General features: G+C 40.1%; 1 protein-coding gene and 1 long non-coding RNA gene across 3 annotated transcripts in view; one reads left to right on the forward strand and one right to left on the reverse strand.

The window, feature by feature from the left end:
- LOC125483215 overlaps positions 1-3846 on the reverse strand; it is a 34814-nt gene extending 30968 nt beyond the window's left edge. For both annotated transcript variants that reach the window (XR_007262179.1, XR_007262178.1), the window contains exon 1: positions 3614-3846. This is a non-coding gene — a long non-coding RNA (uncharacterized LOC125483215). The remainder of the gene's footprint in view (positions 1-3613) is intronic.
- Positions 3847-4064: 218 nt separating this feature from the next.
- On the forward strand, positions 4065-15102 carry LOC125483114 (arginine/serine-rich protein PNISR-like). The gene is made up of 4 exons (XM_048596752.1): positions 4065-4251; positions 12696-12814; positions 14205-14390; positions 15098-15102. The coding sequence occupies exons 2-4, from the start codon at positions 12724-12726 to the stop codon at positions 15100-15102; spliced, it is 282 nt and encodes a 93-aa protein (XP_048452709.1). The 5' UTR covers positions 4065-4251; positions 12696-12723.
- The last annotated feature ends 826 nt before the right edge of the window (positions 15103-15928 follow it).

Genomic DNA, 15928 nt, shown 5'->3' on the forward strand with positions numbered 1-15928 from the left:
ATTAATTTTCATCAAAGTAATAATCTTTACACCACACCCTAATATCCTTAGATTTTTTTTTCCAAATGACACCAAACCATACCTGACTGTGCTGCCCAATCAGCTGGCCAGTTGTTGCTGCAAACTGATTGGCTTTATACTAAATCATGGGTGTTGGTGCTCCCAAATAAAAGTATAGTGATGTTTAAAAAAAGTGAAAATTTCTTTTGCTAAAGGACACTAGTAAGCCAGGTACTTTTATTATGACAGTTAATGATAGTTTAAAAGTCAACATCATTGTGACATTTAAAAATATGTAAATTCCTGATATAAATAAAATTCATTTTGCCATAGTGAAATCTGAACCTGTTTTCATATAACCTGTGCCTCTGGATTGCTACTCCACTGAGATTACTGCTAGTCAACCATTGCCTCCCAAATATATATTGTGTGTAGATGGAATGTAAATTTGATATTGAATCACATGTATCACATTTATTATTTAAAATGGCCTTTGGATTTGAAATTTATAGCTTCTTGCCACCCCAACTGACAATGAAGTCTACTTTGCACTCAGTGAAGCAGGTGCCTAGGTGAGACTCCAAACAAATGTATGGTACAGGTACGTAAATTGTATTTTGCCCTACACCAATGGATTAGAGTTGCAATTTCCAATTGGTTGGCAAAACACAACTCCATCAGAACTACTTCCTTATAAAAGAGAGGCCACTTGAATCAAACCAAAAGAAAATAATTATCAGGTCCCAATGGTAACATTGACATAAGACATTTAACGAGTCTGCATGTTGGTATTCATCTGAGCTCAAAAATAATAAGGTAGAGAAATACTGACAACTATCCTGAGTTAAAATTTATTGGGATAAAAATTCCCCATCACCGTACAATGTGGTAATGAGAACCACAATGCATTCATTTCCTCCAGTCCGACTGAACCAACTGGGACCCTATTAAATGAAAAAGGCCACCAGCTTAAATCCATCATGTGATCAAACCTCCAGAAAGCGATCAGTTGGATTTGGCAACCCATGTCTGGATACCTGAGAAAGGAGGGAAAGGGAGCGTGAGTTACAAGCCAAAAGATGAAAGTGCAACTCGGTGAATTCCACCAAAGGTAAAGTTTTTGTTTTCTATTCATTTAGAGTTCTGAACAATGCTGGCCAGGGCAGGATTCATCGCCCGGCCCTAATTGCCCTCAAGAAGGTGACAGTCAACCACCTTGTGCTGCTGTTATCCAAGGGATTTAAGTACACTCATAGTGCTGTCATGAAGGATAATCCAACAACTTAATGAAGCAATGGTTAGATTCTCTCTTAATGGAGACGGTCATTATTTGGCATTTTTATTGTGCCAATATTTCATGTCATTTATCAATCCAAGCATGGACATTGTCCAGGCCTTGTCGCATATGGATACAGAATGTTCTGGTATCTGAGAAGTCTTGAAAGTTGCTGAACATTGTGAAATCATCCGCACTTTAACATCAGCACTTCTGATATCATAATGGAATGAAGGTCATTGTTGAGGCAGTTGAAGATAGCTGGGCCTCAGACCGTAAAATATAAGAGAGAGCAGAAGTAGGCCATCGAGTCTGCTTTGTCATTTAATGAGATCATGATGAATCTGCTGACCCTCAGCTCTACTTTCCTGCATTTTCCCCATTACACTTGATTCTGTTACTGATTAAAAATCTATCTCAGCCTTTAATATATTTAACGGCTGTAAAGAATTCCACTGATTGATTCTTTAACCTCTAATAGAAGAAATTCCTCCTCATCGCTGTCCTAAATGTACAACCCCTTATTCTGAGATTATGTCCTCTGGTCATAGGCTCTCCCACAATTAGAAATAACCTTGCTGCATCTACCTTGACAAGTCCTCAAAGAATTTGAGGTACTCTCCTGGGTCGAAGATGACTGCCCTCCAATAACAATAACCCTCTTCTTTTGTTTTAGGCATGGATCTAACAAGCAGAGAATTTTCCTCCTGATTCACATTGCTCTGGTTCCTTGTTGCCACATTTGCTCAATCGCTTCCTCACCTACGGAGTTCAACTCCTTTGTCCGTGTTGGAGATAGGCTGAGATCAGAAGCTGAGTGGCCAAGGAGGAAGCCAAAATAAACATCTGTTATAAGTTATAGCAGAACATGTACTGCTTAACATCACTGTCGACCACCAATTCATGATGAGTGAGAGTAGACTGATGAGGTGGGGAAATTAAAACAGAAAGTGCTTGGGAAATTCAAGCACTAAGTCTTGCAACATCTGTGGAGCAATAACTGAGCTTAACATTTTGAGTCCAATATGAATCTTCTTTGGAACTGAAAAGTGGTGAAAATGGGACGTAATTTATACTGTTGAAATAGAGGCAATGGGCAAGTGGAATAAAAGGGATGGTCAGGGAAAGGTTAAAAGACAAGTGAGATTAGAAATCAAAGGTATCATGGAACAAAAGACAATCCAAGTAGTCCATTTCCAAAGAATGATACTGGACTTGAAATGTTAACTCTGTTTCTCCTTCCACAATTGCTATCAGACCTGCTGAGTTTCTCCAGCACTGTTTGTTTTTATTACAAACTGAGTGGCTGTTGTTGCAGTGAACAAACAAATCATTGGTCCAAATCAAGTGTATTAGCAGAATAAAGATCAGCTCTGACTGAAAGCAAAAACATGAAAACAAGATACACTGCAGAGAAACAAAATAACAAAATGGGCAGCAAAATTCATGATCCGAATGTGCTGAACTCAGTGTTGAGTCTAGAAGGCTATAAAATGCCTAATTGGAATATGAAGTGCTCTTTCTCCAGCCTATCACAGGCATCACTGGAACACTGCAGAATGCCTCCAACAAAAGGCAAGGACTGAAATGTTAAGGTCACGCTTACAGACTGAGTGAGGTGAACCAGCAAAATGTCACCCAGCCTGCATTTGGTCTCTCACATCATTCACTGACTAAAACGAGGGTTAAGGCAGGAACCCTCAAGTCATTTAAGAAATATTTAGATAAAACACCATGGTTGTTGTTTGATATTTGTATGGTGCCAATATTACATGCCATTTATCAGCCCAAGCATGGACACTATCCAAGTTTAGTTGCACATGGACACAGAATGTTCTCGTATCTGAGAAGTCTTGAAAAGCTTTGAGCCAAATGCTGGAAAATGGGATTTGAATAGATTGATACTTCATGACCAGTGATAACGTTGATGACAGGAAGAGCCCAATGTTATTTTACCATGCAGAAGACTCTTATCTTTGCCAGCAGTGGATACAGTAGAACAGATTGACAGAAGTACGAACAAAAATGCTTCTCTTGTGATTGAAATTATGGAAGGTGTATGAAATTGTACTTTGTCAGGATATAGGTAATTGTGTTTGTTTGGTGAGGGGTGGGGTGTGGCGGAGGTGCTGTATTTATGACAACAAGGTGCAGGGCTGGATGAACACAGCAGGCCAAGCAGCATCATAGGAGCAGAGAGGCTGACGTTTCGGGCCTAGACCCTTCACTGGAAACTACTCCTCCTGTTAAAGGGAAGGTGGGGGGGAGGTGATACTTAGGTACATCACCCTTCGCGGTGCAGATATGCCCAGACCTTACGTGGGGTGCAAACACTACCTCGCTCTTCAACCATGGGTTGGTGCAGAACACTCCAGACCTCACTCTATCATAGGGGGCGGTGTAGATCCCCCATTGTATCAGCAGCCCCCACCCAAGTACGGTACAGACCCATTCCCACCGTACCTCCGGGTAAGGGGGTCTATGTCTGTGGGGGTTCCTCGCACGGGCACAGGAGGGGCCGGGGTTTGTTTCCGGGTCAGGGGTGACGGCGCCATATTGTCGGGCTCGGAGCGAGCGGGCGGCCGGCCGGGAACGGGAGGTGAGTGAGCGAGCGGGGAGCCGGTGGAGGCTGTAGGGGGTGGGGGTGAAGCTGGCAGCATGATCCCGAAGACCCGCACCTTTTCCCGGGCGGGGTGCAAGGGCACTGAGACACCGAGCCCGGTCTGCGGCCGCTGCCTTCACCCCGCAGGCTGCTGAATATGATGGCGGCGGCGGGTTTTTGGCCTGTTCTGCTCCCTGGGCACCGGGAGGGTGTCTGGACGTGACCCGGGTACCCGGTGCCGGTAATTAACCCCTTTCGATCCCGAGGGGTGGGGCAGCCAGACCTTATTTCAGACTCGTTAGGGGACCCGGGCGTCTCGTTGGAGCAGGCAGCCGCCGGGAGGATCTGAGCTCGGCCTGGGCCTTGTCTCAGGGTAATGCACCTCCTGCTCGAAAAATGTCCGTTTGGGCTAAAAAATAACCCGCCACCCCCCTCCCCCTCCATTCTGTAATGTTGGGCTAACCTCGTTCGAAATATAGCCAAGATGTGTACCTGAAACTGAATAGTTTATTATTAAATGCAATTCCGTTACTTTACTACTGTTAAAATTAGTCTTTATCTAAACGTAACATTTATTTCAGGGATGCATCATGTTTGATGAGGAGATGATTATTTTACTACATGAGAATTGTTAACAGTTTATGCATAGTTGAAACAAATTGTCCTGTTTTTGGATAATCTGTTGTAGATTATCAGCAAGCCTTTTCGTATCAGTAACAAAAGTGAGCTGTTGCTGCCTACACATGTATGTTGTCATATTTATATACATTGACTATTGAACTTTAACTTTTTTTTTGTCAGTTCAAGTGTTTGATGGGTAGTAAATTATCATCTTGGATGTCCCTGAATCAAGTTGTTTTCATGTCGTTACTAAAGTAGGCTAATTCACATTAGTTTTGTTTTGCAGAGAATCTCAGCCATGAGGTACACACCTCTACTACCTCAGTTTTTAAATGTACTTTTAAGTATAGGTTGAGTATGATTTCAGGTTTAGGTACCATCAAGTTTAAGGCAGACTGCTGCAGTTCAAGGAGCAGTTTTACCAGTACAACTGTTGCATATTTTTCTATTTAAAATTACCCTGTCTGTAAAAGTGTTGACTTACAGGGTTATTTAGAGCTGTCTGGAAAGAATTCAAGGCTCCGGTTACTGGTTTCATTAACAGTTTGGCAGGTATGTGTTATTCTGTTATCATCATAGGCTTCAGACAGTGGTGACCCAATTCCATGTCATTTTAGTATCATCTTAATCTACAAGGGCCTGCTTTACTCTAATTGTCATTCTCCATAAGTTCCCAGTTTACCATAAATCTATCTTTTGCCCGATCCTTGGTTTTTCACATCGTACAAAGAAAATCCTTGTACAATATATACTCCATTGGAACTTTACTTTTGAAGGAAAAAAATTTGCGAAAAGTTTCTCTTCCTCCACTTTACTTGCCTATTTGATTCTGCAGCACCTACTAGGATTTCCATAAGCTAATGCGAATCAAAATTCTAACATATGTCTTGTACATCCCCATCAGTACACTTTGAAATCCATTCTTGAGCTGTTCATTACCTTGGTGGAATCCAGTATTATATCCAAAATTAGTGCAGAGTATCTCCTGTCATCACAGTGGTGCAGGAAGTCAATGTGACTCATATGGCCATTCCAATGGCAAATAAGAATCATCCACATTACACTGGGCCAGGATTCACTTGTAGGCCAGATCAGGAAAGAGCAGTGCATTTCCTTCCCTAAAGGAGTTAGTGGACCAATTTGGTTTTTACAGTAATTGATGACCTTTTTACAGTCACGCTGACAGTGGCTTTCCATTCAAGATTTTACTCTTTTTGAATTTAAGTTCCACCAGCGTTTGTCCTGGTATTTGAACCCATGTCCCTAGAGCATTAGTCTTGGCCGCTGGATTACTATTCCAGTGACTCTAGCAGTGTGCCATAATCTACCATTAATGTGAGCCTCAACCAGGAAACCATTTTACATCAACTTCATATTGCCTTTGATTAGGCTGCATTATTTTTCATTTCTTTTTAGAAATACTTGTTTTTGATTCAAGTCTATTGTTATTTGAACGGCTACTCTGTGTTAACAAGAAAGGAATACTTGAGTTTCAAAGAACTTCAGAACACTCCTGACTGAATGATGATGATAATTTGATTACTTTTGTCCCCTGTTTGGACAATGGCTTGCAAAAACAAAAATGTGCTAAAATGTTTCTAAACCAGGCATCGTTGAGATGTAAACTCTGTAGAGATTACTGTTGCCACTGAGGTATGTTCCTTAATTTTGATGATTCTTTGAGTAACTGTGAAGTGCAGAAGCACTCTTCAGAATTATTAAATGGACCAGATAATGGTACCTTTAAATTTACATGACTGGAAAGCATTATCCAGTCTGATTCTAAAATGGATAAACACAGCTCAAATTAACCCATGATTTGATTGTCCCTTATTGACAATGGCCACGTGGTGAGAGAATGTTACTTGTCCCAGGTCGGCCCAGGCTCGTGATTGTCCAGATCTTGTTGCATTTGATCATGGACTGCTTCTGTATCTAAGGAATTGGAAATGGAACTGATGATTGTGCATTCATTGCTGAACATCCCCACTTCTGACTTTAGATTCATAATGTGGAAGCAAACCATTCAGCTCTCAGGTCCACGCTGACTCTCCAAAGAGCATCCCACCCAGACCAACCCCCCTACACTTTCCCTGTTAACCTGCATTTCCCATGGCCAATCCACTTGACCTGCACATCTTTGGACTGTGGAAGGAAACCAGAGCACTTGGAGGAAACCCACACAGACATGGGGAGAATGTCTAAACTCCAAAAGACAGTCGCCCAAGGGTGGAATTGAACCTGGCTCCCTGGCTCTGTGAGGCAGCAGTGCTAACTACTGAGCCACCCTGCTGCCCTTATGACGGAGGAAAGGCCATTGAAGTAGCTGAAGATGATTGGGCCGAGGATGCTACCCTGAGGAAGTCCTGTAGAGATGTCCTGGACCCGAGATGATTGATCTCCAACAGCAACAACCATCTTGCTATGTGCCAGTCTTGATTCCAACCAGTGGAGAGTTTGTTCCCCTGAACCCATTGATTCTAGTTTTGCTAGGGCTCCTTGATGCCACACTCGGTCGAATGCGGCCTTGATGTCAAGGACTGTCGCTCTCATCTCACCTCTGGAATTCAATTCTTTTATCCATATTTGAGCCAAGGCTGTAATGAGATCAGGAACTGAGTGACCCTGGCAGAACCTAAACTGGATGTCAGTGAGCAGGTGATTGCTGAGCAAGTGATGTTTGATAATGCTGTTGATGACAAGTTTCCATCCCTTTACTGATGATTGGGAGTAAACTGGGCAGTTATTGGCTGGGTTGGATTTGTCCTGCTTTTTGTGTACAGGACATACTGGGACAATTGTCCACGCTGGGTAGATGCCAATGTTGTAACTGTACTGGAAGAGCTTGGTTAGGGAGTAGCAGGTTCTGGAACACAAGTCTTGAGTATATTGCTGGAATGTTGTCAAGATGCATACCTTTGCAGTATTTAGTGCCTCCAACAGTTTGTTGATATCAGGTGGATAGAGTTGAGTCGGTTGAAGATCGGTATCTGTGATGCTGGGGACCATTGGAGGAGTCCAAAATGGATTATCTGCTCAATATTTCTGGCTGATGATTGCTGTGATTACTTGATTACCTTTTGCACTGATGTGCTGTGCTCTTCCATCATCAAGGATGGGGATATTTGTGGAACCTACTCCTCCAGCAAGTTGTTTAATTGTCCACCATGTTCATGACTGATGTGGCATAGGGTGAAATAAGGAGTGTTTGTGATGTAACCATGTGATCAGAAGCTCATCTCTGGCTCAAATATGATCTGGGCATTGCAAACAGACTGGTTTAGTTTAGTTTTGGACCGTTGCCAGGGAAAGGTTGAAGTTTGCTAGCCAGCAAATGAAGTTTGTCACCAGAACTTACTGAAAGTTCTGGTCTTAGAAATTCAGGCTTGAAATATATACGTTTATGAGAGGTGTAGAAAGAAACTTTTCACCTTAGAAAGATCAATGATCGGGCGGGGAATAGATTTAAGATAAGGGACAGAGGTTTAAACGAGATGAGAGGAAAACCTTTTTCACTCAGGGTGGTAGAAGTTTGGAACTCACTGCCTCGTAAAATAGTAGAGTCAGAAACCCTCATAACATTTAAAAAGTATTTAGATGTACACTTATGGTGCCAAGTCAAACAAGGCTTTGGCGAAGTGTTGGAAAATGGGATTAAAATAGTTAGGTGTTGTTTTTGACTGGTGCAAACATGAATGGCCAAAAGGTCTTTTTCTGTGCTGTAGACCTACGTGATTGTAAGGAGTGGCAGAGCAGGCTCAAGGGGCTGTATGAGCTACTAATTTTTTTTAGTTATTGTGAAACAGACCGCTAGAATAATTTGTGTAAATATTAATCTTGCATTTACTGCATCCCTTCTGAGAATATCCTAAAGTATGTTGCAGCCAATGAATTATTTCTGAATTTCAGGAACTATTGCTTTAGAATTATGTTACAGAATGTAATTGTATTCTGCTCAATTAAAGGAGAGTAAATATGTATTTGTAGTAGAGTTGAATGAGCACATGATCAGCTAAATTTTTTTCATTCACGAAAAATGTTTGTAACAGATTTATTTTAGATTTTGTATGCAAGAGACAATAGGGAGTAAGTAAAGATGTATTTCTTGCAACTAAAGAAAAAGAGAATGATGGAATGAGAATCAGTCATTTAGGACTGTTTAGGATCAGTTTTAGGACTGTTCCCTCAGCAGATTGTGTACAATTTAAAACATTAACCTTTGCTACTTGATTTAATTTATTGCAAATTGTGCCAACTTTGACTTTTATTCCAGAGTGAAAGCAAACTCCGTTATGCATCTTTTCAATTATAAAAATGGTGTTGATTTTTGCTTCCTTCCGAAGGCTTGGATGAAATCACTGAGTGCAATCCCCAAGCTGCTATCAAAACTCCAGTACATGTAATAAAAATGGGACTTGACTTATTCAGCTAATGTAAAGCTATACCCTTATGCTGTGCTGAATTACAGAGGTCGATTGTCCCATTTCTCTGAAAAAGTAGTGGCTTTGTCTCCACTTGAACATCTTATTACCTACCCAAAAAATCTGCAATACCCTAGTATGTACTTGGCTGACATATTTCCTTTTCAAACAGTTAATTGTCACAACATCATAGTTATGTCTAGAATCTGTTACCGATCTCCACTACTTGGTTAAAAAGTTTTGAATTCTTAGTCTTCCTTGCAGTTTTCCCATCTTTAAAATATACACTCCCATGAACTGAATTCACAAGTTAAGTGGCCTTCTTGAATCTACATAATCTATTCCCTATGATTAATTTGGTGTCCAGGATAATGTCTTTCCTCCGACTGTCTCTTCTGTTGTGGTGTTATAATTCCAAGAACAATACCCAGCAAGCATTTTGCCAACCTTAATGCAGATAGGATGTCCAAATTCGAGTATGATATTCTAAATATGACTTTGTTGTTTGTCAATGACCTTGCAATTTCTTTTCCATTTATATCATATTTGCATTAAGTAATCTCATTAATTAGTTCGAATCAGGATTTCATTGTTGAAATCATGAAATTTTACACTAGAAAAATGGCATCTCTATTTTTGATATGGAAGGAATGATTAGTTGTCTTGGAACTAGGAATTGGCAAGGCTAGCATTTGTTGTTCTTTCCTAATTGCCTTTGAGCCAAGATGTTACCGAGCCATTGCAGAGGGCAATTACTAGTCATCCATATTGCTATGGACTCAGTGTTGGACGTAGGTCAGACCAAGTAAGGATCAAAGAGTTCCTTCCTTTAAGGATATTTTCAGACATGTGTTTTTGCAACAATTTACCACAGTTGTTGTGGCCACACAGACTAGTTTTATGTTCCAACTTTATTATTTGAATTCAAATACCATCAGCTGCTGTGATGCGTTTTAAATTCCCTTGTCTCCGTAACATGCTAGTCCAGTGACTAGTTACACTCCTTACTAACCCCTTCGTAACTAACCAAACTATTGCAAGATGTTGGCTGATAAGTTAATCTTTGAAGCCTCAAAATCTAGGCTCCTCTTCAGTTTATCTCTAACAAACTCCCTGTCAGAATTGTTTAGTTGATTGTTGGAATGTTCCCATAATAGTAATATGAACCAAGCCAAAGTCTCAACGTTGTCTATGGCCCAGCTGAATTTCCAGTCTTTGTCGTTGATTTCTTTACTCTTTGACATGATGATTACACCATCTTTCCAGTGTCTTCTCAACTAAGTGCAACTGCCCTCACTTCATCTGTCTAACTGTTTATAGCCCGGTAATCCAAGAAATTTGCTTCTCTCTTAGCCACGGTTGCATTTCTAGAGCTTTCCAAGGATATATCCACTTCTTTTATCCCTTGTTGAAATAATCAATCACAAATGGATCATCTTGCGTACATGTACTGTTGAAACTTAGCTGTATCTCTCTGTGGCTTGTCGAACGTCCAATCTTAGATTAATTTCAAATTTCTGTAGCTAAATATTTGGAACAATGCCTTTAATCCTGACTCGGAATGTATGTCCCTGCCATTAACTCGATACTCATTCTCAGTAAATATCATATATGCTGAACCAGATTGCTTATTGCCTCAATGCCTGATTAGACATTGAACAGTCCCTTGGCTCTTCTCCGTACCGAAACCATCTAATTACGTCAGGGAAATTTCTCCAAACCTCCTCTGTCGTCAACACTGGTGCCCCACAAGATTGCGTACTCAGCCCCTTCTGTACTCCTTATACACTCACAACTGTGTGGCCAAATCCATTTACAAATTTGCTGATGACACCACTATAGTGAGTCAGATCTTGATGAGACAGGGTACAAGAAAGTAAGAGTTTTTATTGGCATTGTGCAAAGACAGTAATCTTGCCCTCAATGTCAGCAAAACAAAGGAGCTGGTCATTGACTTCAGGAAGCAGAGTGGAGGACACAAAGTGGAGATGGACGAGAGCTTCAAGCTCCTAGGAGTAAAGATCACACCATTTTGGTCCATCTGCATTGATACTACTGTTAAGAAAGCATACCAACGTCTTTACTTCATCGGAAGGCTAAGGAAATTCAGCATGTCCACAATGACTCTTAGCAATTTTTATAGATGCACCGTAGAAAGCATCCTGTCCAGATGCGTCACAGCTTGGTATGGCGATTGCTCTGCCCATTACTGCAAAAAATTAGTTGTGAATGCGCCCAGTCCATCATGTAAATCCATTGACTCATTCTGTACTTCCCGCTTCCTTACAAAAGAAGCCAACATAATCAAAGACCCCTCCCACCCTAGTTATACTCTGGTCCACCCTCTTCCAGTGGGCCTGAGATACAAAATTTTGAAAACAGGTACCAACAGATTCAGGAAAAGCTTCTTCCCCGCTGTTATCAGAATTTTGAACAGACTTCACGTGTAATGGAGTTGATCTTTCTCCGCACCTTATCTGTAGCTGTAACAGTATATTCTGAATTCTGTTCTATTACCCTGATGTATTCACCTACTTATGTAAGGCATGATTTGCCTGGATGGCTCGCAAAACCACTTTTCCACTGTATCCTGGTACATGTGACAATAATAAATCAAATCAAATTTTCATGCTTTTATCAACTCCAACTTGAGTCATGGCATAGCTTCAACTTCCACTCTCTGAAGTTCAATACACAGTTACCCCTGTCGATTTCCAATCTGCACCATATCCCACCAGCCTCTTTAGCCTCGTGGTCACTAACCATTATCGGTCTCCAGATCTCCAAAGCCATAAACTCAAAATTCTCACCCCTTTGTTTAAATCTCTCTGTGACCTTGCAATCCCTTTTATAAACATATAACAGTACAGCCCAGGAACAAACCTTTCAGTCCACTGTCTCCACACACATTGTGATGCTATTCGAAACTAATCCCATCTGCCTGCACATGGTCCATATCCCTCTGTACCCTGCCTTTTCATGCATCTGTCTAACTGCATCTTAAATGTTGCTATTATCCCTGCTTCTGCCAGCTCCTCTGACAGCATTTTCCAGACACCTACCACCCATCGGTTTAAAACAAAATTGCCTCGTCTATCTCCTTAAAGCTTCTCCCCTCTCCTTAAATCTATGCTCCATTGCATTTGACATTTCCACGCTGGGGAAGAAAATCTCTGATTACCCACCATATCCATGCCTCTCATAATTTTATATACTTCTGTCAGGTCACTCCTTAGTTTTCGCCATTGCGTCAGAAACTGAGTTTTTGTAACCTTTTCCAAGATTGTGATACACTCAGTTCTCGTCCTTAGGTTTAAGAATTTTTTTTTGTATTCCCTCTTGATCACCCTATCATGTGGCAGTGTCTCTTGTGCCAGAGGCTGCATCTTTAAGTTATTCCTTGCTTAACCCACTCCATCGATTAACTTTCCCATTCTCCTTTTAAGTCAACCTGAAACTCCTATGATCAAACTTTTGACCACCCCTTCAAATATGTCCTCGTTTGATTCCAATTGCATTGTTTTGACCTGTACTTCTGAAAGTTTTCCTGATATTTTCAACATTTAAGGCTAATTTTAAAACAAAAGTTTACTGCTGGTGCACAATACTTCATTTGTTTATTCTTAACAGGTGCCTCTTGTCAATGTATTTGAAAACGACACAAAGCACTAACTGACTTATTTACGTTGCACTTTATAAGCTAATCTCTTATACAGTTGCTCGTTTGTCCAGGCGTTTTGGAAGAAATATTACAATCACATTTTTCTGTTTATAGATTTTGAACGTTTGCAACTCTGAAGTCAATGATGTGGGATCAAGGTGGTCAACCTTGGCAGCAGTGGCCTTTAAGCCAACAACAGTGGATGCAGTCATTTCAGCAGCAACAAGATCCAAGTAAGTTTCCATTAATGAAATGAATACAGTATTTGTAATTAACTGTTTAAAAGAAAAGTCTACAGATAGTAACTGATTTATTTCAGCATTGCTAAAATCAAATAAATTTTAAACAAATATGCTTTAAAGTTCTGCCAGTAGCATAATTTGTCACCTGTTGCAAGGCAGTGGTTCAGGGTTCTTTCATGACATCTTCACGACAGCAATGACAGGATCCCAATCTTAACGATTCCTTCTGAAGTGAAAATACATCGTTTACCAAATGTGATAAATATTGAATTACATTTTTTTAAAAAAAATCGTCCCTTCAGTGTGGGTAATTCTGGAAATGCCAAGACTTCTTACCCATCTCCAATTGCCCTTGAGAAAGTAGCATTGAGCCGCCAGCTTGAATATAACTATGAATTGTGGACCAGTGGTGATTTGTGTACTTGTCTAGAATGCAAGTCAGTGACATGTGGATCTGACAGGCAAGGCCATATGAGTAACCAGGTCAGAAACATCACCATCACCGCCCACTGCCATCTCATAACCAGGCAGGCTTCTGCATATTTATCACAAGTCATCCTAAGCTGAAGCAGAAATGATGTTTCATTAGCAAGATTTAAGTTACTGTTATTCTGTTTGATTAATATAGCTGTAAGATAAGTGTGGATTTCTCAAGAAGATCACTCTAATAATGTTTTGTGAAAAAACGGTAAAACACGTTCCTAATATGGAAATGTCTTTCCTTTTGTCTTTGTATGAATTAATAAGTTGTGTGCCTAATAAAAAAAGACAAGAATTTATTAGGTTTAGTAAGAAAAAAAGATTTAGTTTCCAAAAATTGTCATTAATTCCAATGAGCTCTATGCGGCAGCAAGCTAAAGCAGCTGAGGTAGAAGCAGTAGGTGGTCTGCAGGGTCTTTTACCTTGAGTAAGTGGTCCACTGGTGGAAAATATTTTAAGACTATTGCGTTTGGCCATTTCATATGGTAGGTACAGAGATATCCAGGTTGCTGCGGATCTGGAATAATATGTAGGCCACATAGGCTAAAGACAGAAGATTTCCTTTCAAATGGACTGAGGTGAACCAGACAGCTTAATTTTAACAGCAGTTCAGTGCAATAATTTTATGGACACTATTTGAATACCAGCTTTTTATTTCTGATTTATTTCTAATTTATGTAATTAATTTCCCCACCTTTCGTGGTGGGTTTTGAACTCATGACTCTCTGGTTCATCAGCCTAGGCCTCGGGATTTCTAAACATTTAATGCAACCACAGTACCACTCTAACCATGGATTATGATCTTACACATGAAAAATGAAGCAATATTCTGCACACCAATGCAGCATTTCACGTATAATGGATGTCTTGAATTGTCTTTGGATTTAAAACTTTTTTACAGGTCAGATTGACTGGGCAGCATTAGCACAGGCATGGATTGCGCAACGAGAGGCCTCTGAGGAATCCGTAACAGCTCAACAGCCAGTCATAATACCCAATGGACAGGCAGTACATAACATTGAAAATAATCAAGACAATCATGGAAATTTTCCAGGAGATCCTAATTTCAACAGAATGTGGGAACAGGGTTTGTATTTATCACTTTGGAGTCAGTTGGGTATGTAATTGCAAATAGGGGTGATTGTAGAATGTTGTCCACTGATGTTTATATAAATAGATGATCTTGCTTTTTCCAGTTGTCTCAATTTAACTATTGATGTAGTGTGCCACCAGTAAAATGCTATTTTATTTACCAATGAATCAAACTACGTTTGTTTCTGTAAATAGAATCGGGAAAAAATACACAGTGAGAATAAGCGGGTTGCACTCGAGCCATTTCCCCAGACCGTTTACTGACTGCACTTCTGAGTGGGTTTTAAACCCATTTATTATACTGAAAGATTCCACGGATTTCTTTCGTTCTTTTACTGTCAGTGATAGTTCAAGAGAAACTTCCAAAATGTATCTAACTCTGCCTTTTCCCATTATTTATCATAGATATCTATCTTATGTGGTTGATTCTCTGATACTCTGGTTCCAGCAGGCCTGGGGCCATCATGTGTTATAAGCAAACTAGTCTAGTCTAGTTCCTAGTTAGATATTTATTCACATTTTTTTCGAAGATGGGTTTAAGCCTCTGAGCCTCTATGAAGGATATTGTGGTGAAATCCTGGGGCTGTAGGGTAACAGTAAGAAATAGTTTTTTGCAACAATGTTTCTTCTTGTGAAGAAATGGACCAACTATCATGAGTAATTAAATGGATATTATTTTATAACTGTATTGTTTTATTATAGGTTAAATACCTTGGTTCATTGCTAAGTTATTTTACACTTCCATAACCTACCCCCCCCCCCCCCATGAAAGATAGACCTACTTTGAATACTGCCCACCTACCCCCGCAAAGTTACAAAGATTTTCACCAACATATTGTTTTGCCATAATTAGCTGTTAGCCTAATGAATAGTATTTTGAACTTTTTATACATCTTGCTCATTCTTATCAAGTGTTTTGTTTTGCCCTTCCTACTTTGGAGTTCTGTCTTTGTGAGCACTCTAAATATTAGCCTGCTGCCACTGTCTAGCCATCCTAAACAGTTTCCAGTTGTAAGAGGTTTAAATCTTTAAATGTTATGATCTGTCTCCGCCAGGTATCCAGCCTAAAAGTAGAAACAATTCACACTCATTTTATCTTTGACCATCAAAATGACCTCTCATAGCACTTCCTAAGGCAGATGTTTAAAAGTTTTATATTGTGCAGACCAGGAACCAGAGCAGACATTTTTTTTTTTGCAAATTATAAGTTCACCATTCCTTGGTTGTTCATAAAAATTGCAGCAGATAGAGAAAAAGTAAAATGATTTTTTATTCAAAAGAAAAAGACACAATGTCTCAATGTGAATTTAAGGTTATAACATCTAGAAAATGCTTAGTATAGAGGAGGTACTGGTGAGCCGTTAACTATTAATAATTGCAAATCAACATCCAGCTTGGAATTAAAAGTAACAAGGTTTTGGAGTAGATCTGTAGCTCGGGTTGTGGGTGTTGAGGTTGGTTGGCTCACCGAGCTGGTTTGTTGCTCCGCAGACGTTTCGTTACCATGCTACATAACATCCTCAGTGCAGCCTC

The sequence above is a fragment of the Rhincodon typus genome, chromosome 5 (assembly GCF_021869965.1).
Source record: "Rhincodon typus isolate 14 chromosome 5, sRhiTyp1.1, whole genome shotgun sequence".
NCBI lineage: Eukaryota > Metazoa > Chordata > Chondrichthyes > Orectolobiformes > Rhincodontidae > Rhincodon > Rhincodon typus.